Here is a 26,860-nt window from a genome sequence, read left to right on the forward strand (position 1 = left end):
ACAACATATAGGGATTTTTTTTTTTCATTTTGTTGCATTTGTCTGTAATATTTTAATGAGTGAAAACTGTCAAACTAGTTTAAAAAGAGGTGTAAAGATAATGTAGTTTATCTCTGTAACATATTCCATTATAAAGGATTACATCGTTTCTAACCTCAGTTAGATTGTCTACTTTTTTCCATTCTTCCCCTTACCTTTGTCAGCTGAACCCTGTGGAACTAAGTAAAGTGTATACCTAACGGTACATTATAATCATATAGATCTCCTGCAAAGAACCCCAAGCCTTCAGAAATTACTCTTCCCTGCTGATGCCTCAGCCCCTATCAGTATGCAAGTATTTAGAATTATTGGAACTGAATCATTGGTGGGAGTGAATGTGTTTAAAATCTTGTGTCAAGCAGTACAATCTTAGGGTAAGCAGAGATAAGTTTCTCTCCTCATTGCTTGGCCCTAACTTGCTTAAGTGTCCTAAATACTAGAAATACAAGTGTAGGAACTAATGAGGCATGATCTGAGTACAACAGTTGCAATGACAAATGCATAACCTACAAAAAAATGCATTCTAAAATGTTCAATAATAATTTCCTTTCATCTTGTATGCGCTGTACTTTGTATTGAACAACATCTTTTATTCAACATCTTTTCTCAGTTACAGATAAAAGTTGTTGGTCATGTTTTCAAATCCTATAAATCAGACCATGATGACATATTTCATTATTAAAGGGTTCACAGATGTCCCAGAGCTTCAGCTTCCAATCTTTCTTCTGGTTCTACTCATTTATCTCCTCACTCTTGGTGGTAACATGACCATTCTTCTCCTTATCTGCTTGGATCATCACCTCCACACTCCCATGTATTTCTTCCTAGGCAACCTGTCTTTCGTGGACTTGTCTTCTACCACCGTCACTTTGCATAAGGTCCTTCTCATCTTCATAGTTGGTGATAATAGAATTTCCTACAGTGCGTGCATAACTCAGATGTATACATTTGCATCTTTACTAGGTCATGAACTTTTAATTTTGACAGCAATGAGCTACGACAGATATGTTGCCATCTGTAAGCCTTTGCGTTATCATAGGATCATGAACCATAAAATTTGTACTATACTTGTTACTAGCTGTTATTTGATTGGTTTTGCACAAGTTATTCCCCCTATTGTGATCTTCTCTGGTTTTTCATGTTACACCTCTAATGAGATCAACCATTTCTTCTGTGACATGATACCTCTGATGAAAATTACCTGCAATGACACCTCCGTTTTGGAGATTATATTCCTTATTCAAGGGCTTTCCACGATAGTCCTAATTCCTTTGATTCTTACCTTCGTCTCTTATATTTTCATTATTTTTACTATATTGAGGATCCAGTCTGTCAGTGGGAAACGAAAAGCCTTCTACACCTGCTCATCTCACCTCTCAGTAGTCATCCTTCTGTATGTGACACTTGTCTCTCAGTACTTAACACCAACATCAGATGACACATTAAACGCAAAGAAACTTTTCTCTCTGTTTAATACAGCTGCAGTTCCTTTGTTAAACCCGCTGATTTATAGTTTAAAAAATAGAGATGTTTTGTCAGCTGTGAAGCAGAGACTGAAAATGTGTAAAGCTGTGACATAAAGGATGATTAAATACAGTATACTGTGCCAATGATCTGCTATATCTAATATATGTTGTTTTGAAAGGACATTGGACAACAAACTTGTTGTAAAACCATATGTCTTTTCTAACATTTCTTGCTATGTAAAGCAATGTTACTAGCATAACTAATGTACATAATTATTCAATAGATATTTATTCAAGAGGAACTCTAGTTTGTCTTAGGTCTACAAAAACTTTGAGTAAATATGCGTATAGAAGCTTTACTTGTTATATTGCATATTGTGCCTGCTTATAATGATATTGTAACTATAATGAGGTACATTTGTGATATATTTTATATTAACTAACAATCTTTATGGCTGTTTTGTAAATGTTTCAATAAACAATAAGATAGAATTAACTTAAAAGAAATACAGTTTGTTAAAGGCAAGAGACACTCTACTGTGTTTCTATCAGTCTGCTCATTTACAGTTGCTCTATAATTGTGCTTTACTTAACAATATGATACACTATATGGACAAAAGTATTTAATAAGCTTTTTTCATCTCTGTTACTTTGCACTATAGTGTTTTCATTTGGCTTATAAAATACAGTTGTGGGAATCTGCACTTACTGGACAGCATTTTTACAGTGGTTTTACAATTATAATTTGTTTATGGTATCACTTGTGCTGAGCGCTGATTGTGTATTATTTAAATTAAGATTAAAAGCTGACAGGATTGGAAAATAGATACTAAACTCATCAACCCAAGGAGCCTTGGTACAGCACATATATATAGGGATTTCCCAATTCTGAAATTTAGTAAGAGCATTGTGCAGTGCTCAGAAATCAGATTCTGCCGTATATCTAGTAGACCACATTAGAGTTCCTAAGAGGAGCAAGAAAAAGGTTGAGCAATTACGGGACACAAATGCAGACAAAACAAGGTGGGACAAACAATAAGGATGGAAGGCAGACAGAGATCAGAAAGGTATTAGTGGGCCTGTAGCAGTTGGAAGTTTGATGGACTCAGGCTTACATTTTGCATTGGTACCCACTGCATACTCAACAGTTTATGTATGCATAGAACGCTGTTTTATCATCTTTATATATTATTGTACACCCCAATGAGATTTTTCCATGAAACAGAGTTTGCAATTTAGATACCTCTTTAGGTTTGTTGCTGAGGTTTTTAGCTTTGTAGCTCCCATTTTACAAACAATAAATTTTGATATATCCTTTAAAAATCTACTTAGCAAAATATATTTTAAATATATGAGAAATAAGTTATTGCAATTCTTAAAATTCTTTAGAAATCTTAAAATGCCTGCAAAATCTACTTTTTTCTTATTTTTTCCTATTAAAAAACATTTATAGCAAACATCACCTTTTCAATTATTATGCACCCCTAATGAAGATGCAAAGAGTGCATGAAATATTGAATCTTTATATACATTAAAACAATTATTTTAAACCTGTTAACACTTTTTATATAAATATGTGATTTTCTCTGGTATATGAATCTTTCCATAGTGTGGACCAACTGAGTTTTCAACTGCTGATTGTCTGCAAATAAAGTGCACTATTTTGTGTGTCATGGAAATGAAAGTCAACCTTAAGATGATTAGAGTGTTGAATGATCTGAGATTCCTTTATTAAAAGCAAAGTTAACATGTATTCATTCATAGAGCATTCTTACATATAGACTTCATGCTGTTTAGATAGTACTACCATGAACCTATGTGACAGTGTGATTGACATATGTAACACTTTCCTAATCTTTAATAATTTACAAAATATAAGGCTTGGAAGAGACCCTGAAAAAATAAAAATTAATATTGGATAAGATAGGACTCACTTATTTCTTCAGAAAAGTTTTTTCCTGAAGAGGTGAGGAAGCCTTCACGAAATGTGGTAAAGTGGTCTGAGTGAAGGAATTTCTAGAATTTGCCTATTGGAGAGTAGAGGAGAGCTCCAATATCAACATGTCTAGTTTAATTGTTTCACCCAACTTTATGAGAGTGCAGAGAATTATTGATAAATATGCAGTATTTTATTGCACTATTATTGTTATTTTTAATACTGCAAAAAAAAATGCTACAATTAACATGGTTCTTTGATGTTGCACCAAAAGCTTTACTATGTCATAGTCATCTTTGGTTGAAGGTCCTATCCCGATTGTGAACATAGTGCAGATTGTTATTAAAAAATATCTTGAATCAAAGGAAAAATATATTTTCACCCTTATAGCAGAGTTTAACATTTTCAGTTACTTTTCTATTACTTAATAGTACACAGTGAGTACTATGTTGCACTTACTTTTCTATCGTGCACCACTGATATTTTTGGAGGCATTTATAGTAAATCAGAATAGATGGCGTACCTCATAATTTACTGGTTATTCACTTTCAATTATTTTTTCTTACCTAATAAGGTGAGTTGTTTTAAATTAGCTACTTATGGTTCATGGTTTTTAATTGATCTACTCTATATAATTTTTCTGGTTTTCTGCTGCACAGATCTTTTGCAAGTGATCTACATTGGATGTGGGAGCTTCTCATCGATCCTGGGCTACATTTGAGGAGCCACAATATATTTGAATTATATTGAAAATTAAACCATCCTTTGGCACAGATTGTGACTTTTATTGTATTCTTCATCTTTAACATATATAGTATAATAAAGACACGTGTAGTACATGATAACATTAGATTGTAAGCTTACGAGAAGGGCCCTTTTACCTCTCTGTCTGTATGTACTACCCAGTTTATTGTTTATTACTGTTTGTTCCCAATTGTAAAGCGCTACGGAATCTGCTGGCGCTATATAAATGAATTTTGATGATGATGATATAAAAGAAAAAGTATAATTTTTATTATTATCTTCTATTTACGTTAATATTTGAAAGATCATTTTCACAAATTAGAAATAACTGACCCTTGGAAGAACACGTTCATTGACAGTGTACAGCTGTTACCTGGAACTAAGGTAAAACCGTCTTTGTTATACTTGAACATATTTTACTAAAGTACAAAACATTACATTTTTAATTAACTTTCCGAAGGTGAAATTGCTGATCTGAAGAAGTTTTAGTAACATAGTCTATCAGCTTGATGTTGTCTTCCTCATTGTGTATTCCTGCTCAATTCCAACCTTCAGTACTGATTTCCAAGTGGTGTAATACATTGTGATCTAATTTGTCCCAATTTTGCAGTTGGAAACGTGTAGATGTATCTTGTTCCATCATATGCCCTGAATTTATTCATGAGTTCTTGATCAGTAAACAATCCATAGAGCTGTGTCTGATAATGTCTACTATTTTTATTTTGCATTGAAAATTTGCTTACCTAATTTGAATTTTAGTAAGATTTTTGTTAAAAAATATTCTGGAATAATGATTCATCTACAATTCTACATAGTCCTAAAATCAAGAATAATCACTTGACAAGTAGTCTATACTACAGACAGCAATCTAACTCTAATCTATACAGTCAAACCCTAAATCTCTCCTGCTGCCTGATGTTACAACACTTTAGCCTTCCAACCTAATACACACCCTTCCATCCTGAAAATTACCCGCTACTATGCTTCCCTGGAAATAGGAACACTTGTTTTATTTAAAATAGCAATGGTAGTCCAGTGTCTAATGGATGCTTTATTCATAAGATATGGCTTAGTAAATTTTGGTAAGCATAGTGTGCTACACCTTGTAAACATTTGGTGGCTAAAGGTATTGCTTAATTGGAGTAAATAGACAATATGTCATTGTACCTCAGATGAAAAATCAATATCTTTCCACCATTATAAGAAATAATGGGACTAATACAACTATATAAGTTCTGATATGAAACTATGTAATTGTAAGTTCTATATTAGTGTCACCTAGATGTGATTTTTGTTCATGACCCTGTTTTGTTGTCCTTCTGTCTTGGTCCTAATGTCATTGATTGTGACTTTATAACTAGCTGTCTGACTGATTCTAACTTTCTTCTCTAATAGATTATATATATAGCACTTACTGTCATCATTCAGAGTCCAACCATAATGAATCTTTTTTGTATGGCTGGCTCCCTTCCATAGGCCACTTTGCTGATGATGTCAGGTTTGTGACACCGTGGAGGGGTGTAGCCCTCACTAAAACTCACTAAACTTTCCCCTTTCAAAGATAGCTGACCTGTGGTTGAGGTATGTTTTATATGTACTTTACTAGTGAGTATATACAGAAAAGGCTTATTGATAGGAGAGACAATACATTTTATGTATTTGTGCCTGTACAATTAGCCTCTAAAAAAGTCACCACAGAAATAGACTTTGCTTTTAAAGTACACTCTACATTTTTTAAATACCCTTCTAAGTGCTGCTTTTACATCTTTATTTTTTAAGCTGTAAATCAGTGGGTTTAGCATTGGGACAGCAGCTGTGTTAAATAGAGCGAAAAGTTTATTGGAGTCCAAATTATCCGTCTGGTTAGGTCTCAGATACTGACAAAGAAGAATTATATAGAGAAGGATAACAACTGTGAGATGTGAGGAACAAGTATGGAAGGCTTTACGTCTGCCAATGCTGGAACGTATTCTTAGTATGGTGGCAATTATGAAAATGTAAGGAATAAAAGTCAAAGGAAATGAGAATAATACATGAAAAATTACACTTGCAAGAATCAAATTATTCAAAAGTGAAGTGTCGCTGCAAGCAATATTTTTCAAAGGCAAAATGTCACAAAAAAAGTGATTGATTTTATTGGATCGATAGCAAGAAAAGTTGATGATTATTATGGTATGTGGTAAACATTCAATAAATGCCCACATCCAGCAGACAGAGGCCAGAAGAGCACACACTTTATGACTCATGATCGTGTGATAATTCAGTGGCTTACATATGGCCACGTATCTATCATAACTCATGGCTGTCAACATTAAGAGTTCAAGGCCAGTTAAAGAAGCCCAAACATACATCTGTAGCACGCAGGCAGTGTAAGAAACCATTGTAGCCCCTGAAATGAAGCTAGTGAGGATCTTATGTAAAGTAACAGTGGATGAAGCCATGTCCAGAATAGACAAGTTGGCCAGGAAGAAGTACATGGGAGTAAGTAGTTGACGATCCATGCAGACCAATAGAAAAATGGTCATGTTACCACCAAGAGTTATGAAATAAATGAGAAGAACTAGAAGGAAGATCGGAATCTGAAGCTGTGGAAGATCTGTAATCCCTACAATTATGAAATAATCCACAGAGGTATGGTTGGTGGGATTCATTTACGAATGGTTTTTAAGAGAGTTTATTGTGCTATTTTTATAATGTTGCCTTTATTGTGCATTCCATACAGAAACCAGACAAGGATCCCATCATTTGCTGATGTTAGTTTATCCCAAAAATAATGCAAATGGAAATGGAATACACTGCAGTCAAAGGCAAAAACATATCACACAATTTTCTGTCCATAGCCATTGATTGTTGGAGGTTGTGGTAGTGGTGGTGTTGTACAAGAGCTCTGGTCCGAAATGGTGGAAATAGATATGTGATAGTGGTCAGTAGAAGATGGATGAGTGGGCTGAGTGGAAATAAGCAGCCACAAGTATTAAGATTTAGGGGGTCCCGAGAAATTAAGTAGTGGAATAAGTGCTGTAAACATTCAAAAAAACAGTGCTGCAAAAAAATGGGAAAATTATTTGAATAGGCATAGGGGTACAAGTGGATTATTGGTTATAGATCAGAGATATATATATATATATATATATATATATATATATATATATATATATATAATATTACACATGTAGTACATTAAGAGTATTAAGTGGTGGTACATAGGTATTAGGATAGCAATGGTAAGATGGTAGTGAGGAGTATAGTATGGTAGGAAGTAGACATAGAAGATGGGTGTATAGCTGTATCATTGAAAAGATGTGCAAAGTGTATAGGATAATAGAATGGAGATATGCAGGCTTTGTGACAATTAAGAAGAAATGGTGTTACAGAATAAAGTAATTTGGCAATGTTAGAAAAGTGAAGCAAAATAAAGTGGGTATATATAGTAACATAATCAATAAAATTAATAATTAATTAAAGTAATACAATATTAGAATAACTACTAGTGGAAGGTGAGATGGTGAAAGGGGATATTGCATTTAAGGAAATATCATGTCAATAACAAACACAAAGTAAGTTAATAATGAAATAAAAATTAATTCTGTGAGCAGTACGATGGTATCTGCAAACGCATTTTGCCAGCTGTGACTTCCATGATGGATTAAGAATTTGAGCTTCACGTACTTTGAATAACTAATCTTTTACCCTATTACACTTTAACTGTCTTAAAAAATGACCTACAATTTAATACAGTAATTGTCAAATGCAGTAAGAACTATTGGCCTGGACATTTTAAAAATACTGTAGAATATAAACTTGCAATCAGTGTCCTCTTACCTCTATCTGGTTGTTAACACCTAATCTTGTTTTTTTCCCTGTCTTTAATTTTGCAATTGTGCAATTTCGTATAGATTTTGGACAGTTTGGGTGTTCCTTGCTGAGTGCAGCCTAGGTGTATGAATGCATGCATGTGCAAAAACAAGATTTCATTATGTAGGAAGAGATTATTTAAAAGATATTCAAGAAGTGGATAAGATTCAGGAACCGTTTCCCTATTTTTTGGGAGACCACATAGCATTTATTCCCGTTCTGGTTTCAATGCGATGGCCTTTGCCACTTCCGGGCACTTTATATGTGCTTTATATTTATAGCGCACTTTACATCTTTAATTTTGTGCACTTTATATTAGAATAGGCATATCATCATCTATTGTGCGCCACAGCTCTGTACAGAGAACATTTTGTCATTCACATGACAACTCCAAAAGGGAAATTTGACATATGAATTGCAAAAAGTAAAGTACTATGTGAAGGTGACATTCTACTGTAGTACTGTTAAATAGTGAAACTATTCCACTACAGATAGCTGCGACTGTTTCCACATCTTTAGAACAGCGTCCTCAATTTAACTGATAATTGCTACTACTACTACTACTACTACTATTGTTGCTACTACTATTGGCCCTGTCCCTTTGTATGGATTAACCAAATCACACTGTACATTTCTGCCAAGCCGTCAGTCACTCTCTGCCAGTTTAATTAGAGAAGCATCACCCTCAAAGGCATAACTACCATAGTAGCAGGTGGTACAGCTACTATGGGGCCTACATCTGATGTGGGCACACCTTCCCCATCAAAACTCGATGGGCCTGATTCATCAGGGCATGCATACTGAACGCAATGTGTGTCTGTTTTAAAACACACAGAATTCAACATACACACGTCCAAATTCAACAAGAAGTGGATCTGAAGATACATGTGCTGATGAATACAGGTGTAGGTCTGTTCATCTCTACTACACAAGACACTGCAGGATAAGTCCAAAAGCTATGTGGAATTTAAATTTGCAAAAGAAAACTATTCAATTATTGTCATCTGTTAATAATAAAGGCATTAATGATAAAACAGTTTAAAAAAAGCGCTTTTTTTTTTTATTTCCCCCCTTCCCCAGTGAAATACATTTATTAGGATGTTCTTAATGTCTACGGAACATAAAATACATATTTACAGTTGTTCCTGATTGCAAACACATGTTACAGCATGCATAAGTGACTGTCGTCACTAGTAATCAAGACTTAGAATAGCCCTGTAGCTGGAGCAAGAGCTACAGCAGATAAACAAGTATCTCTGAGATGCCCAGAGCGTGAATCGGACATGGCTGTGTGTGCTCCAGTTTGGCACGGTCCTTACTGTACACTGACTATGGGTGAACGCCTTTTCTCCGCCCTGTTCCCTTATAGAAATCATAAGCTGTAGCCAGTGTCCCTTGTGTACGTAGGATGTGGACATGCACAGATTAAATTTGTGGATTATAAGCAAAAAATCAACATTGCTTTCCTTGATGAATCAGGCCCCATGTGTAAATGTGAGTTTTCTCTATTGGGTGGTACATGGGTGCCCCCACAGTTGTCTAGTGATGCCCCTGACCTCCCTCCTATCATAGTAAGCTGCTACAGAAGTGTGAAATAAAGGTGGGAAGACCTATTTAATTTAAGTATAAACACTCCAGTAATTTAATGTCTATCATTCAGCCCAGTAATATATAACATTTGATATTTTTTAAAATCAAACAGTGACTTAGTATGTAAATAGAAGTATTACATACATAGACGTGTGTATGTACATATGTACTACATACCTGTCAGTGTGCATGCTGCACGCTGTGAAATCATCTACACTGTGCAGATCACTGAGATTTTTATCCTCTTTTGACAAGCTCAACAAAATGTCTTCTGAGGTTTTGAATACCCAATAGACCAATAGAGACTATGGTTTTATACTCATTATGGCTGCGTGGGAAAAGTTAAAGATAACAAGGCCGTTTTACTTTATGTAAACATTGAAAGTTCAACTTTTTTCTATTAAGTTTTTCATTGCAGTTTTCTAAATATATAGACATGTTTAAGACTTTTTTTTAATGTGTTTGAAGTTAATGGGGTCTTGAAATAATTGAAGGGAATGGTGGGTGTGCATTCACAGACTATTCTGTAAATGTGGCCTATACATATTTTAAGTTGGCATTTACAAAACAGTGAAAGCATAACAGAACAGCAATATAGAATGAGACACTTTCTAAGAACTAATATTTAAGTTAAATACTGGCTGTTTTTTCATCTAGCACACAAATACTTGATAGCTTTATTTTTACACTTAAATTTAAAGTTGATCTAGGACATGCCCTACCCCAACTATAAATCTGTCCCCCCATTTTAAATTTAGCTCACCTCCAATGCAACATGGTTTAGCCAAGGTGCAAAGGTACTCCTTTTTTTTTTGCTTTCATTTCCTTAGTGAATCAGGTCCACCATCTATAGTACAACATGCACTCATATAGATCCAACTTTTTGTAATTATGATGTAAGGTTCCATAAGGAACAGTTTTTCCATCTCTTAAAGTTTTTTTATTTTATTTCCCTTTGAATTTAGCTTTTAATGGAATGGTAAATAATAGCTTGGCAACGTTTTTATTGTAATTAAAATGCTTGTAAAGTTGGGGCTTTTTGTAAGGAACATTTGTTGAACTACATGTTCCAGCGGGCCCTGGCTGCCAGGGCATTCTGGCACTTGTAGTTCTACATGTTACTGTTTGTGATCAGCAAAACAAACTACAGTATATGTGGTTCAAATTGTCAAGTACAGTCAACACCAATTGACCCACAAAGCCCTCTCTTTTCACTTAAAAATACTGTAGTACATGTAGATAAAATATTTTATTTCAATTGTGACATTAAATTGCATTTTTAACACCTGTTTTTACTCAAATCAATGCAACACTAGACATGGTTCAAATTCTTTATATACTTTATTCTAAGTGACACACCAATTAATGTACAGATATGGTTAAAATTATTTTAATATACTTTACACCAACTGTACTGAAAAATTGTCTATCATTATATATGCCTGTCTTCTTAAAATAAAGATCAAAGTACATGTGGTAGTACATGTGATTATGTTATTAGAATATAATCAATACAATAGCATTTTACTTATAAACTAGGTATCTAACAAATAAATATGACCCTTAAATTGTAAAAGCAAATAAAGTGCAAATTTGATTAGCAAAAGCTGAAAACATTGCCAGTAAATACACAACTCAGATCATCGTCAGCTATTTATATAGCGCCACTAATTTCGCAGCGATGTACAGAGAACTCACTCACATCAGTCCCTGCCCTATTGGAGCTTACAGTCTAAATTCCCTAACATACACACAGGCCGAGAGAGGCTAAGGTCTATTGGAGTGTGGGAAGAGACCAGAGCACCCGAAGGAAACCCACGCAAATATGGGGAGTACATACAAACTCCATACAGATAAGTGCTAACAATTAAGCCACCGTGCTGCCCCAGATCCCATTCACATTAGTCACACTAGAAAGAGATTAGACATTCATAACTCTACGAGTTACATATTTATTGAAGTTGAAAAATAATAAGTATGTCAAGTTCATCCTTTATATCAAATCATAAAAATAATTATATAGGGCATAATTCATTAAGGAAAGTTAGGCAAAAAATAGAGTACATTTTCCTACTCAAGTTTTATGGAAAAAAACATTTTGCAATGCAAGGGGTGCAAAAGAGTTTATTATTTTGCACATAAGGAAAATACTGGCTGTATTTTCATGTAGCACACAAATACTTGATAACTTTATTTGTACACTGAAGTTTAAAGATGATCTAGGACATGTCCTACCCCAAGTATAAATCTGCCATCACATTTTAAATTTAGCTCCCCCTCCAATACAAACTGGTTTTGCCTTACTTGCTTTCTTTTGCTTAACTTTACTTAATGAATCAGGCTCATACTGTTTTAAAAATTAAGTTGACAATTGTGCTATCATTTTACACCATTTCAGCTTCCTACGAATGGCTGACTTCACATCTTTATTTCTTAGACTGTAGATCAATGGGTTTACTATGGGGACAAGAACAGTATTAAACATGGAAAACAGTTTGTTTGAGTCTGTTGATTTATTGGATCTTGGTGTTAAGTATTGAACAGAGATGGTGACATAGAGAAGGATGACAAGTGTGAGATGGGAGGAACATGTGTAGAAGGCTTTACGTCTGCCACTGCTAGAATGGATCTTCAGGATAGTGGTGATAATGAAGATATAAGAAACGAAGGTGAAAAGAAATGGCATCATAATAAAAAGAAGAAGTCCTGCAGTGAAGATGACAATCTGCAAAATTGTAGTGTCATCACAGGTAATTTCCAAGAGAGGTACAAGGTCACAGAAGAAATGATTGATTTCATTAGATGTGTAACAAGAAAAATTTGATACCATGAGAACAGGAGGGAGAACTTGTAAGAAACCTCCAATCCAGGAGATTACGGCCAACAGAACACAGACTTTCTGGTTCATGACTGTGTGATAACGTAAAGGATTACAGATGGCCACATATCGATCATAACTCATGACTGTTAATACCACCAGCTCATCAGAAGTCAAAGATCCAAAAAAGTACAATTGTACCATGCAAGCAAGATAAGGAACAGATTTATCCCCGGATATAAAACTAGTAAGGATCTTGTGAAGAGAGACAGATGAACAGGACATGTCCACCATGGAGAGGTTAGCCAGGAAGAAGTACATAGGAGTGTGGAGCTGATGGTCTGAGCAGACCAGTAGAAGAATGGTCATATTACCACCAAGAATGATGAGATAAATTAGCAGAACCAGAAGGAAGACTGGAACCTGAAGGTCTGGAACATTAGAAATTCCTCTTACGATGAAATATGTGACCATGGTCTGATTTATTGTATTCATGTTTAAAGGATAATTCTGAAATCTAAAGAGAAAGTTGATTAATGGACTGTCTGCTTTTATCTTCCATCATGGTTCAGCTATTTACAATGTGTTTTTGATCAATTTAACAGTCACCTAGGGGGCTGTCCTAATATCTTAAAGATGATGATGATGCTGTTCACTAGTTGCTGTTAGCACAGGAAATACCAAGATAAACAAAACATTTGCTCTAGGATTGATGTGTAAAATTGTGAATGCAGCCACACAGAAGACAATCCTACCTCTCAGCCCAAGCACTGAGGAACAGGTCACACATGTGGGCAATGGGATGATCACTTTCATTTGACACTGGAGTTTTCTAGTGCTGTGGAAGATGACAGGCCAATCATTTTCAACATGCTTGTTAAGTATGTGACCGATTTCGGTTAGATTATAATCACCATTATGTTCTTAATTGACCCATACACACTGTGATATTGCATACAATGGGCAGTGTAGTTTATTTACTGATGCAAATTAGTGACTGATACACAGAATTAGACATCTTTACCCTCCAACCAATATTTGTTTTAGTTGCACTTTAATATTGCTAGATAACTCTATTCCAAACACAGAACAACAGGGCAGTATGTTGCGAGTGAAAATTTAAATACTGCATAGTATAATATCAAACAGTTCAGAGTCACTTCTAAATTACTCTATATTTGTATTGTTGTGCATTTTACCCATTTCTAAAATGAAGAGTATAATCATTGTACATGCTGGATAATTTTTTTTTTGAAGCATGCTACGTTTTATTACTTTTGCTGTGATAGTTATCTATATTTGCAGACTTTGCATATTTACTGAGTCAAGTATTTAAACATTCAGGGGATAAATGTGCAACGTTATCTAAAATCGTAGTATTGTTATGTGCTTATTTATGTAGTGCGTGCAAAATATATTTAAATCAGGCCATGGCTTAGGCTGACATAAAAATATCGATCTATTGACTTGTAGCTTAATATTTTCCCATATATTATTTAGTTAATATGACAAAAATAGTTGGTAACAAGCCTCTCTACAAACAATTTAAGAAATCAAAGTGAGATACAATATATAATTAAATAATATCTTCACTGCTTAGCAAATGAGAAATGTCATCAAAATAGAGTTAAAGTTTTGTTTACAGAGTTTACATTCTGATCAATGGCAAAGAGATCTATGTCACCCTTTTGCCTTGTTACCAACTGCGGTAAGATTATGCCCTGAGTTACTGATAAATGCAGGTCCTGGACAATGTATGTCCTAGTTACATGAGGCTGCAGGTATCTGAGAAAAAAACATGATTTGAAGCATAAAACCACTATTTCTTGAAAAGGTAATTAGGGGAAGATTATTCTATAATCAAAAGTGAGCTGTCTTACTCTGGATATTAGAGGTAGAATATGGTAGAATGATTTGATGCCCCCATGTTGCCCATCAATGATGGGCAACATAAGGCCCTAGCCATCTGAGCCTTCACCTGTAGCACCAGCTCCTTTCTGCATTATTATTAGATTTTATTTATTATATTATTATCTTTCATTTATAAGGCGCCACAAAGGGCCCACAGCACCGTACATGACACATACAGAAAGCAGTGATCCATAACACGTAACATGATGCATAAAGAAGAAAGTAACAAAGACCAGACATACTGAATGAATAAAAACACAGGTAACATGGTAATGCAGATCAAACTATATGCTGGACAGTGAGTGAGAGTGATGGTAGTAATCAGTGGAAAGTAGGCCTAAGCTTAAGAAAACAGGGCTAGGGAAGCCGGCCAAGAGGTACAGAGGGTGATGGAATATTAGAAGGAGAACACAAGGAAAGAGGGCCGTGCTCTTGAAAGCTTACATCCTAAAGACAAAGGGGAGACACAAATAGGGTGGTGCCAACTCGGAGAGTGGGGGACACAGGATAGAGGAAGAGAGGGAAGAGGAGAGATGTAGATGAGGTTGTTGGGGTTGCTGAATTGAATGGGTGTGTGATATTGAGTGATGGGCATGACAGGGAGAGAGGGTTGTAATTGGACAAAAAACAGAACTAGGAGGGGACCCGTCATCGAGCAGGGAATGGGGTGGAGGGGAGCAATAGCTGGTGGAGGGGTGAAGATGGGGCTTATTTGGGGGGGCATGAACAGGAGAGGGAGAGGCAGGAGAAGGAAGTAGTGATACGAGATAACAGATTTTCGTGGGGGGAAGAAGAGGGAGGGGGTAGGCAGGACACTGAGGGAAGAGCAGCGAAGCGGACAAGAGGGAAAAAAGCTGAGGAGGGAATAGGAGGAGAGAGGGAAAGATGGGGGGACGGGGCAGTGAGTCAGATCAGGGGCACAGAAGCAGAGGAGAGAAGAGGAATAGGGAGGGGGACAGGAAGGGAAAGGGGGGAGGAAGGAGGGAGGAGAATATAGGAAGGTTGGACAAGGCAAATAGAGGAATAGAGGGAGGGGACAAACATAATAATACTAGAGATAAGCGTGGAATAGACAATTGAAAGTATGACAAAAAGAAAGGACTGAGAGGTTACAAGTGAGTTGAGGAAATGGTGAGAACAGGAAAGTGAGTAAAGTGAGAGACTGCAGAGGTAGTAGGAGAGCAAAGAGGAAGAAAAGATGTAAAAGGATCAGCAAGGGAATGGGAAGTAGTTAGGACAATAGAGATAAGGGATGGGTGAGTAAAAAACAGTTAAATTAGACAGTGACATCAGGCAGGAGTGGGGAGGGTTTATATAACGGTAGGCATAGTGGAAGGTGAACTGAGATGACTGTGTATGATCATTTTGCAGGGGGGAGCTGAGGAGCCAGTTAAAGATTCAGGATAAGTGAAGCAGCAAGTATGGTTTAAAGGTGGGAATACAAGGAACAGCACAAGTGAAACCAATAAGTCATAAAAAAAACTTCAGATACAAGAAATAGGGTTAAGAAACAGATAAGAAGGGAGTGTCCAGGCAGTGTACAATGCAGGTGCGTAAGGTGAAGGATATCACAGCTTACAGATGATTAATGAATGCTGTCATCATGTAGCTGTGTTTTCTGGTAGGATGTTCCCCTCCTGTTCAACTCTTGTGTAACTCTTACTATGCTAAGCTTGCCAATACACTTGTAATAAACAAACACTGGCTAATGCAGCCTAACAGGCTTACACAGCCTCTAACTGTTGATTAAGTTGGGTTACAGAGTCATGTGATCACTTTCTTGAATTAACCCCCACTAATCTCACACACTAGAAAGAAGGTTAAACAATTCTTAAACAAACAATTAGAGGGTAAGCATACCATATATCTAATAGACAAAATTGCACATCTGATCCCTTAAAGATAGCTGATGCCAGGGTAATGCCAAATATTTACCTGTGGATGAAGCAGAGAAGGAAGAAAGTAGAAAATTCTTCTTCACTCTTGTCTGATGTAGAACATAACTCTTGTGTAACTCTTACTGTGCTATCTAAATTTGTCAATACAATTGTAACGAATCCACGCTTAGAACAAATGCACTGGCTAATACAGCCTAACCAGCTTTTAACACTTGTTTAAAATGCCTGTTGATATGATATAACAGATAGGTGAATCTTTATTTGACAAAATGGATTGTTTTGAAGGTTAGAGGGCCGCACCATGCGTCCTCTAAAGTGTATTGGGTTGCCTATCACTGGTTTTCATGTTCTCCAAAAATGCAGTATGTGCAAAATCAGGTTACTTGTGCAAAAACCCAAGGTGTATTCATCACATTGCTCTAACTAGGCCCAGGCACTACTCTTTCGTGGACAGCAAATCATTATATGGTTTTAGAAAAAACTTTGTGCATTTGAGTTGGTGTGAGTATAGTAATCTTCATAACCTGCTCATTCGAGATGACCTCAGTTTTTGATGGATATAGAACAACCTGTAATCAAACAGGTCACGTGAATGTTCAGGGGATGAATGTGCTTCTCTTGTGAGAGGCTGTGACCTACGGAGCTGTGATTATGTTAGTGAGGACAGGGCTGCAGGTGAAGGGGCAGTGTCACCATGTGAGGAGGGGAATGGAAGCAAGCATGACGTCAAACACTGAGAATGAAACGAATAACGGAATATAAAGGTGTCCTATATGGTCTGCAGCCGGGATGGTAATTGAAATTGTGTCCTTCAAATCCTATACAAAATACCATAAATATTTATGTATTTCAAAAGATAAATGTTGTAACATTTAATTGTTCCTAGATCTGTGAATATGATGTATTCCACAAGACTTTTGCATCAAGAAAATTATCTCTCTACTCAAATAAAACGCAAAGCTATCAAGCCATGTTTAAAGGCTCTATCTAATGATATCGTAGGACTAATCGGGAATGTTTGTAGGATGGAACTAGCAACCACTTACCTGCTCTGGTAGACAAAGTGCCAGCGACGTGAAAAATTCATATGCACTGTGGGTTCAATAGTATAATTAAAAACAAAAAAAAGGTTTCAACTAACAAATAGAAAGCATAAGAGCCCTGAGCCGTTTTAACACATTTAAAACCGCTAACAAAAAGCAAATTAGCCTAGTCATGGAAAATGGCAGGGATTTTATATCCTGAAACCTGGATTGTTAGTGTTAATTAACCTCCTGGGTATGAATACATGGGATTAATTTTGTCATTTTAATTAACATTAAAATGTGTGTGTGTTTTTATGGGTATATGGTGATTACACATAAATAGACTAAACTAGTAAACAATTTGAAACCCTAACATGTCGTAAAAAAACAGCTAAGTAGATTATTAGGACTATAATGTGCATGGTAAAACAACTGTTTGGGGAAGAAGAGTAATGAGAAATAACCATTATTTTTAACATGTACATAATGTTTTAAAGCTGCAGTCCCATGAAAAAAAAGATGTGTATTTTTCAACACAAATCACTCTGGATTACTATAAGATAATACATGTTGGTATCATTTTTCCTTACATGTTTTCTGCAAGCTTCTATTAGTAATTTACAGTTTGCCAAGAGCCATGTCATAGCAAACACAGTCACATGACATATGATGGAATGAGCTGAGAGGCTTCCAAGCAATGCTCATTCCAAGTACAATCCGTCACCCCTGTCCTTCCTCCACCATAAAGTACATAAAGGGAGGGCTCTGACTCTAGTGACCCTCTCCTTTGGAATGAATTTGGGTACAGAAGAAGTTTGAGTATCTCAGAAACTACTAATCTTCTGCGATTTTCATTCCCAACAGTCTCTAGAAAACACCTTCTTAATAAGAGAGGTCGGAGGACAATGGTCAGATGGTTGAAGCTGACTGGAAGGCAGTAATTCAAATAACTATGTGCTACAACAGTGATATGCAGAAGAGCATCTCTGAATTCACAACACGTTGAACCTTGAAGTAGATGGGCTAAAGCAGCACACCGGTTTCCATTCCTGTCGGTTAAGAACAGGAGACCGAAGCTACAGTGGGCACAGGCTCACCAAAACTGGGCTATTGAAGATTGGAAAAATGTTGCCAGGTCTGACGAATTTTTGCAGTAACAGCAGGATAACTTGCCACGTCACAAAGCACACATCATCTCAAGCTAGTACCATGAACATGACAACCGTGTACTCAAAAGGCCCCCAAAGTCACCAAATCTCAATCCAATAATACATCTTTGGGATAGGGTGGAATAAGAAATTCTTAGCAAAAATATGCAGCTAACAAATCTGCAGCAGCTACGTGATGTGATCATGTCACTATTGACCAGAATCTCTAAGGAATGCTTCCAGCACCTTGTTGAATTCATGTATACCCATATATATATATATATATATATATGTGTGTGTATATGTGTGTGTATATATATATATATATATATATATATCTACTTTATAAATGCCTAGGGGCGTGTGTGGGAAAAAAAACTAAGCTGCAGCGCCAACTGCTGGGCAGAGTTATACACTGACCTATATATTTCTTGAAGGAGAACTGACAGTTGGGAGTGGTTGGTGGTTGCCGGGGGTGACAGTGGGGAGTTTTTAACACTTTAAGTAGCTTGATGAAGGATGTGGCGATGAAGATGAAGGATGAGATGATGGAGAGAAATGATGAGGTGGTGACATGTGGACAAAACCACGTTAAAAAAGGGCGCTTGCGTCGGGAAGTAACGCTCTTCCCCTGAGGAGGCCTGGGCTAGGCCCAAATGCATGACAAGAACCTTTTTAACACCTTAAGTAGCTTGATTTGACTAGAATGCATGAGTAAATTATGGTGATCCTAAGGGTGCCACGAACTGAGAAAGTCTGGGATCCACTGGCCTATTGTGAGAAGTGCCATCCCACCGTGGGTGTGGCTGGTGATGTGTGGGTGTGACCAGCTGTGTGTGGGCGTGGTCAGCACCATGGAGGGAATAGCTTGAACTTCCCTCCAACCACCTACATCTCCCTCCCATCTTCCCTTACATAAAGGGTGCACCTCTAACTGATTTACACAGCATGTATATAAAGTGAAGAGTGGAAATACTTCCCAGGTGTCCCTCATGCCGGGACAAGTTCCTGGCTGATCAAGATAGTCCCCTAAAACAGAACTATCCTGATGGAATTGGGCCAGTTGAGCGGTATAGGTATTTTATTTTATTGACCATTGAAGACAAAAATACAAACAATGGTTGATTATTTTTATTTATAAGGTGCTACCTGAAGAACCTGCTAGTTAATGCAAATATCTAAACAGCCAATCATGTGGCAGAAACTCAATGCATAAAAGCATGCAGACATGGTCAACAATTACAATTGTTATTCAGACCAAACAACAAAATAGAGAAGAAATGTGATCTAAGTGACTTTTACTATTGAACGATTAATACAGGTTGTTTCAGTACCTCAGAAACTGTTGATCTCTTGGGATTTTTACACACATAGCAGCCTCTGGAGTTTACAGAGAATGGGGCTGAAAAATAAAATCAAAAACATACAGTGAGAGACGTCAGAAGAGAATGGCCAGCCAGGTTCCAGCTGACAAGAAGGGGACAGTAACTCAATTAACCATGGGTGATATACAGAAGAGCATCTCTTAATGTACAGCACATCCAACCTTGAAGTGGATGTATTATAACAGCAGACGACCACACAGCACCCTTGTGACCGCCACATAATGCACAGCACCCTTGTTACTGCCACATGATATATAGCACCCTTGGGACTGCAACACAATGCACCCTTGTGACTACAATATAACACATAGCACCTTGCCACTGCCACACAATACAGAAGGCAACCTTGTGACCGCCACACAATACAGAGGGAACCTTGTCACCACCACACAATACAGAGGGCAACCTTGTCACCACCACACAATACAGAGGGCAACCTTGTCACCACCACACAATACAGAGGGCAACCTTGTCACCACCACACAATACAGAGGGCAACCTTGTCACCGCCACATAATACACAGCACCCTTGTTACTGCCACATGATATATAGCACCCTTGTGACTACAATATAACACATAGCACCTTGCCACTGCCACACAATACAGAAGGCAACCTTGTCACTGCCACACAATACAGAGGGCAACCTTGTCACCGCCACACAATACAGAGGGCAGCATGAGACCCTTACCAGATACAGAGAGCAAAATATGATTTGTATTATTACAAACAAACTGCGCAGTTAATGTGTGAGAACGTGACAATAAGCTGCAGGTCATTTTCATACCTGCTAACACCTCAAATGAGAATGTATAAGATTTGTTATATATAACCATACTTTCTTCAAGTATTCATACATCTGAGCAGACTTCAAAACACAAATAGTGAAACACAGTTTCACTGTCAGTGACACCAGGGTATTATCTCCATTGAAAAGGTGGTAATTTTGTTGTAAGAAAAGGAACTGATCCCTATGCTAATACACACAGACCATTCACACATATATATTATATTTTCAAAAATCCCCTGTTGTCACATATCCCCTGTTGGGCCTGTTGTCACAGGCCCCTGATGGGCCTGTTGTCACATATTCCATATTGGACCTGTTGTCACAGATCCCCTGTTGGGCCTGTTGTCACAGTCCCCTGATGGGCCTGTTGTCACATATTCCATATTGGACCTGTTGTCACATATCCCCTGTTGGGCCTGTTGTCACAGTCCCTTGATGGGCCTGTTGTCACATATTCCATATTGGACCTGTTGTCACAGATCCCCTGTTGGGCCTGTTGTCACAGTCCCCTGATGGGCCTGTTGTCACATATTCCATATTGGACCTGTTGTCACATATCCCCTGTTGGGCCTGTTGTTACAGATCCCCTGATGGGCCTGTTGTCACAGATCCCCTGTTGGACCTGCATCACCACCCCGCACTCCTTATCACCCCAAACCACTCCTCCTGCCTGGCCTGGGCCTATTTCCATGGAGAGGCCTGGGGCTGCAGCCCCAACAGGCCCATTGTTACTCCGGCCCTATTTTCAGGAACTACTAATCCCAGCCTTTAACCTGCAGAGCATGATTGAATTTGTTGTTTTACAGCAGCTGGAGAGCCCCAGAGTAAATCAAGTCTGTTACAGAATAAAACAGGAAGAGACTTGAATGTAATATATTTATTTAAGCACAGATTTATTAGGAGAATGGAGGTGACAACATCAGCCAACCTACTGTCAACATACCAGTCCAGGACTAGGAAGGCAAAATTGCAGGATTGCCCTTGTGTTTCTATTCAGTGCTTTGCAACTCAACAAGGCATGAACATGAAAAAATGCTGGCTCGCTGCATATACTTTTATAGGAATGTGCATAAATTATCCAGTCAACATGGTGAACATGGGGGGGAGAAATTGAACTCCTTATGATGGAAGGAGTTGGGTGGATGACGGCATTCCTTGCTGAAAGCAGGTTAGTAATGTTCACTGATCCGATGCTCACAAGCAAAAGTGACATATTTATGTTTACCGAGCTTCGCATTTGTTATGATGAACCACAATACTGCAAATGGTCACGCAAAGTGAACTTCTAAACGCAGAAAGTGCACAGCGGGATGTTTACACTAAAACACGCTTTGTCCCTCCAGATTCTTGGTCATAACCCAATTGTTTCTCTCATTTTATATCTACACTGTATTTTGTACTGGGGGGTGGAGAAGATTTAGTTGACCTTATACTTAGGTGACAAATGTATATTTCAGAGATATTACGTAAGTTAAATGTCAAGATTTGGCCAGTGATTCAATATGGATAATGACGTGGTGTGTGAAAGAACACACCTAGCTAATGAACCTGGGAGTGGTATAAAGAGACACTTAAGAGAAACTTGTTGATAGCAAAAGGTCAGACCTGCAGTACAAAATACGTTTTGTGAGGTTGTGTGCCTATGTGTAGATGCATGCACCCATTGGGCAGCACGGTGGCTAAGTGGTTGGCACTTCTGCCTCACAGCACTGGGGTCATGAGTTCAATTCCCAACCATGGCCTTATCTGTGTGGAGTTTTTATGTTCTCCCTGTGTTTGTGTGGGGTTCCTCCGGGTGCTCCGATCTCCATCCCACACCCCAAAAATATGCTGATTGTTATGTGAACAACATGAATTACTGAGACAACATGGCATCATCGGTAGGGAATATAAAGTTCACATCTTCTAATTGGAGAAGCTGGCTGAAACTGGGTGGATCATCATCATCATCATTTATTTATATAGCGCCACTAATTCCGCAGCTCTGTACAGAGAACTCATTCACATCAGTCCCTGCCCCATTGGAGCTTACAGTCTAAATTCTGTAATATAGACACACACTCACACAGACACAGAGGGAGACAGACAGAGACAGAGAGACTAGGGTCAATTTTGATAGCAGCCAATTAACCTACCAGTATGTTTTTGGAGTGTGGGAGGAAACCGGAGCACCCGGAGGAAACCCATGCAAATACAGGGAGAATATACAAACTCCACACAGATAAGGCCATGGTCGGGAATTGAACTCATGACCCCAGTGTTGTGAGGCAGAAGTGCTAACCACTAGGCCACTGTGCTGCCCATGGATGGGACAGTTTTTAGATGAATGGGGGCTAGGTGCATTTGTGTGTATTGCATTGAGTATTGTGCCATCATGCAAAAGCAATATTCACCTTCAGAACAAGATATTAAATGGAGATTGAAGGGATGGAATTAAGAATTATTTAATTTTAATATCTGCCAGAAAGTTGTGGAGATTGGATCTAGACCTATACCTTTAAATGTGGAGCCTTTTGCACATTCCAGACATATTTTACACCAGAACGCACTTCTATAGGTCCCTAAATTTAAATTTTGATTGACAGCCGTCACAATGACGTCAACCTGCAGTGCCGAACAGTTCTTCAATTGGAATCACTTGCTGTCAGCATAGTGCTTTTATCAGAGATGTCCAGCGTTGGGTTGAAGGTCTTTTTTTTTTAAAATCGGATTTTATTTGGAGTCCTTCTCCATGTCAGAATAATCATCATAGGAAAAGCGTACCCAACCCAAATAAAAACATGATTAGGTCTACAATAGACCGCAGCTTTATTTGCCAATCAATGTAAGTCCCAATATCAAGTATAACAATCAATGCCACTTTTTTTTGACATGTACATATATCAGATGCGTTAGATAGATCAAGGAATGTTCAGAAATATAGCCGAGATTTTAACCCAGATATTTGCGTTAAAGTGCACAGAAAATGCCCTCCTAGGTCCGGTATTAGGGAATCTGAGGTTGATGGATAGGTGAGCAGAGTAGTTTGCGATGCAGATGAGAGAACCAGGTGCAGAGGTACCTCTTAGTTGGATAAAGCGTAGAAGGTGGGAAAAGGAGAGGCTCTCACTATAATACAAAAATATTGTCTATAGAAACCCTGATATGTGTATATATATATATATATATATATATATATATATATATATATATATATATATATATATAGATATATATATAGATATATATATATAATTACATTTGACCCTTTTTTATGTGCATACTGCAAAATAACCTTTTTACGCTAAACTATATTCTTTTGATAAAAATAAAAACATTTAGTGGTCCCCACACTTTAGAAGTAAGCGTGCCGGTGTTGCTTCTAAAGACCTGTCTGAAGCAATGCTATTTTATTTATGCGTCTGAGGTCATAAATCGTAGGTGGACAGAGGGTTCCCTTAGTCTCCCTCTGGTTTTGCAGATTTCCTGTACATTATCTAACAAACATGCTACGTGATTCTGACTAAGGTGTATACGGAGTGGGGTATATTATTGGATTGATTTTCTTAGAAAACAACGTTGAAACTGTAGGAACTGGTGGGATGCTGTGCGTTGCCTCCGCTACTGGGGACCGGCCGTCTGGCCCATCTAGCTATAGGATATATATTTGTATCCTGTGTTAAATAAACCAATGTTCTGCTTAAGTGACAACATGTGGCTTAACCTCATTACTCACATTCTGCTGACATCTGTTATACACATGTGTCATACTGCCAATAGAAACAAAAGCCTTGACGTGAAGCTGCTGCCATGCCCATGTGAGACTGAAATGCCCAGAGGAGGGGCACATTTTTGTATCATAACTGGAAATATGGGTTTAAAGTCTTATAAAAAGATCTGACTGCTAAACGTTCAACCAGAGGAGATCACATCCAGACAACACCGCAGGTCTGTAAATCTACATGTATGTCTCTCTATTCTATATATGTCTGCTTGTCAGCCTTTCCATCTCCATAAACTATAAAAGCATGGTGATCATTAAATTATGCTATCTTTGTCTTTCTAATTACGTTAATTGGGCCATTTAGGAAAATGCTAGGGATCATTTATTAATATCGCATTGAGGTGCAACATTTGCAGTAAACTATATGCAATAAATCAGACACTTGTTTTCATTGTCTAACTTGCAACAGACAGAGAAAATCTTAGTGCTGTTTGGTTGCTGCAAATTTTGCAGCTAAATGCAGCATAAATAGAGTGTACTGATTAGTGTGAACTATTCAAATACATAGATAGAATAGAATTTACAATCAAAAATAGTTTTTGTCACTTCAGCATAATATTCAGGCTACTGGGAAGGTATTCTGGGGAATTTCAACTATTAAGTCATACCTGTTTACTCTCTTGGAATGTTGAGAGGTTTACTGAATTATGAGCGGTCCTCTGGACTTCGGAAGATCAGGGTGTAGACACAGCATGGGGGAGGGGAGACAGTGACACAATTGCGTCACCATGTCAACTGACCTCCCTTCCAGGGTCTCCTAAAAGAGAGGTAGTTAAAGCTGGCATATGTGGTATGTGTTAAACCCCATTCATACTGCACCAAAATCCCGGGTTTTTGCCGGGGCGAGCTCAAACGACCCGGGTCTTGGTGCAGTATGAATGGTACAAGTCAAAAATCCCGGGTCTAAAAACCCGGGATTTATCGAGGGGTAATTCCCGGGTCGGACCTGGGTTGCCTGCACTATGAATGGTGCAACCCGGGTTTTTCAACCCGGGTTGCACAGAAAACAAGCTGATTGGCTGTTTGCCTGTCTCTGGAGGATGATGTCATCGGTGGGAGCCCGTGGAAGTTTTCTTCTGTTGTGCCATAAACTTCGCCTTCCTCCTCCTGAACTGGGACTGTGCAAGAGTGCACAGTGTCAGCAGCTGCAGCAAACTCTCATTTGCTGCATAAAATAGCAAAAACACACTAGTAAACATGAACTCTGGGCTACACAAAAGTGAGTCGTTGGCTATGATGAAAAGTAATGTGGTAAACAATCACCACCCACTTTTGCATCATCTTTATGCGTCAAAAAACCAGTCACCTTTCAATGACATCACCATTTTTCAGCCAATGAAAACTGCTCTGGTGATGACTCCCACAAATTGCCAGGGCACAGACTTGTGCAGTATGAATGGGGTCAACCCGGGAAATTCCCGAGTCCGAGGTGCAGTATGAATGGTGTTTCTGAGCTGGGACACTCCGAGCCACGGCAAAAACCCGGCTTGAAAAACCCGGGATATTGCCAGGGCGGCAGTATGAAAGCGGTATTACTGGGAAGATGTTGGGAATCTCAAATATTTTATATGTGACTGAGAAATTAGACTGCACAAAAACATAAGGGGCTAGATTGACTGCAAGTTTGGAAAAGTGGAGATGTTGCCTATAGCAACCAATCAGATTATAGCTTTCATTTATTTAGTACATTCTACAAAATGATAACTAGAATCTGATTAGTTGCTATAGGCAACATCTCCACTTTTTCAAACCCGCAGGTTAGTAAATATACCCCCAGGTGTCTTTGGTTTTATTCAGTAAAATATAATATTGATATTCTTAGGCAATTAAAAGCAAATAACCTTATTTATATTTATATTTATATATTGACATTAGTGGGTGCTGTCACACTGCTTTTATATCAGCCACACACTTCAAAGAAACAGTGACCCCACTCGGCACAGCATCACAAACAATGGAGGAATGCCCTCCTGGCTACACTTTTAACTGACAAATTCAGCAGGTGTCAGACTGTTTGTTTATTCAGCAAAGACATCTTTACAGAACATAGCATTATTATCATTTTTAAATTAGTAGTATTTCTGCATAATTTTCCTTTAAGACTCTTTTGTTGGCTGAACCAATATTAATTACAATGCAGCATCTCATAGGTATAGTAACTAGAGACAACAAATTGATACTGTGACACATTACTAGGCTGGATATTGGATTTGACCACAATTTATTTGCCTCTACTGTGCTAGGTGAAGTGTGCATTTTAGATTGAAAACATATTGAGTGTGAGGCAGGGTGGGACTTGCAAGAGTTTGTATAGAGTATCTGGGGCCTGATTCATTAAGGATCTTAACTTCTTATGTAAGTCTCCTGGACAAAACCATGTAACAATGCAAGGGGTGCAAATTAGTTTTCTGTTTTGCACATAAGTTAAATGCTGACTGTTTTTTCATGTACCACACAAATATCAACGTTAAATTTCAGTGTACAAATAAGCT

The 26,860-nt window shown here is 37.8% G+C and overlaps 3 protein-coding genes across 3 annotated transcripts; 1 reads left to right on the forward strand and 2 right to left on the reverse strand.

Moving 5' to 3' along the window:
• Positions 1–671: 671 nt before the first annotated feature.
• On the forward strand, positions 672–1,619 carry LOC142101507 (olfactory receptor 2AP1-like). The gene has a single exon (XM_075185962.1). The coding sequence runs from the start codon at positions 672–674 to the stop codon at positions 1,617–1,619; it is 948 nt and encodes a 315-aa protein (XP_075042063.1).
• Positions 1,620–3,059: 1,440 nt separating this feature from the next.
• Positions 3,060–6,836, reverse strand: LOC142101508 (olfactory receptor 6C74-like). Its single transcript, XM_075185963.1, has 2 exons — positions 5,928–6,836; positions 3,060–3,089 (listed from the first exon to the last, which is right to left on the reverse strand). The coding sequence occupies exons 1-2, from the start codon at positions 6,834–6,836 to the stop codon at positions 3,060–3,062; spliced, it is 939 nt and encodes a 312-aa protein (XP_075042064.1).
• A 5,153-nt stretch (positions 6,837–11,989) lies between these two features.
• On the reverse strand, positions 11,990–12,943 carry LOC142101509 (olfactory receptor 5B21-like). The gene has a single exon (XM_075185964.1). It carries the CDS (start codon positions 12,941–12,943, stop codon positions 11,990–11,992), a length of 954 nt encoding a protein of 317 aa, XP_075042065.1.
• Positions 12,944–26,860: the final 13,917 nt, after the last annotated feature.

Source organism: Mixophyes fleayi, chromosome 9 (genome assembly GCF_038048845.1).
Source record: "Mixophyes fleayi isolate aMixFle1 chromosome 9, aMixFle1.hap1, whole genome shotgun sequence".
Taxonomy (NCBI): domain Eukaryota; kingdom Metazoa; phylum Chordata; class Amphibia; order Anura; family Limnodynastidae; genus Mixophyes; species Mixophyes fleayi.

Coding starts and splice junctions, on each gene's coding strand:
- LOC142101509 (XM_075185964.1), bottom strand. CDS start 12,943: ATGAATACAATAAATCAGACCATGGTCACATATTTCATCGTAAGAGGA.
- LOC142101508 (XM_075185963.1), bottom strand. CDS start 6,836: ATGAATCCCACCAACCATACCTCTGTGGATTATTTCATAATTGTAGGG. Junction 3,090..5,927: donor TAAAAGCAGCACTTAGAAGG/GTATTTAAAAAA, acceptor CATATACCAGAG/AAAATCACATATTTATATAA.
- LOC142101507 (XM_075185962.1), top strand. CDS start 672: ATGTTTTCAAATCCTATAAATCAGACCATGATGACATATTTCATTATT.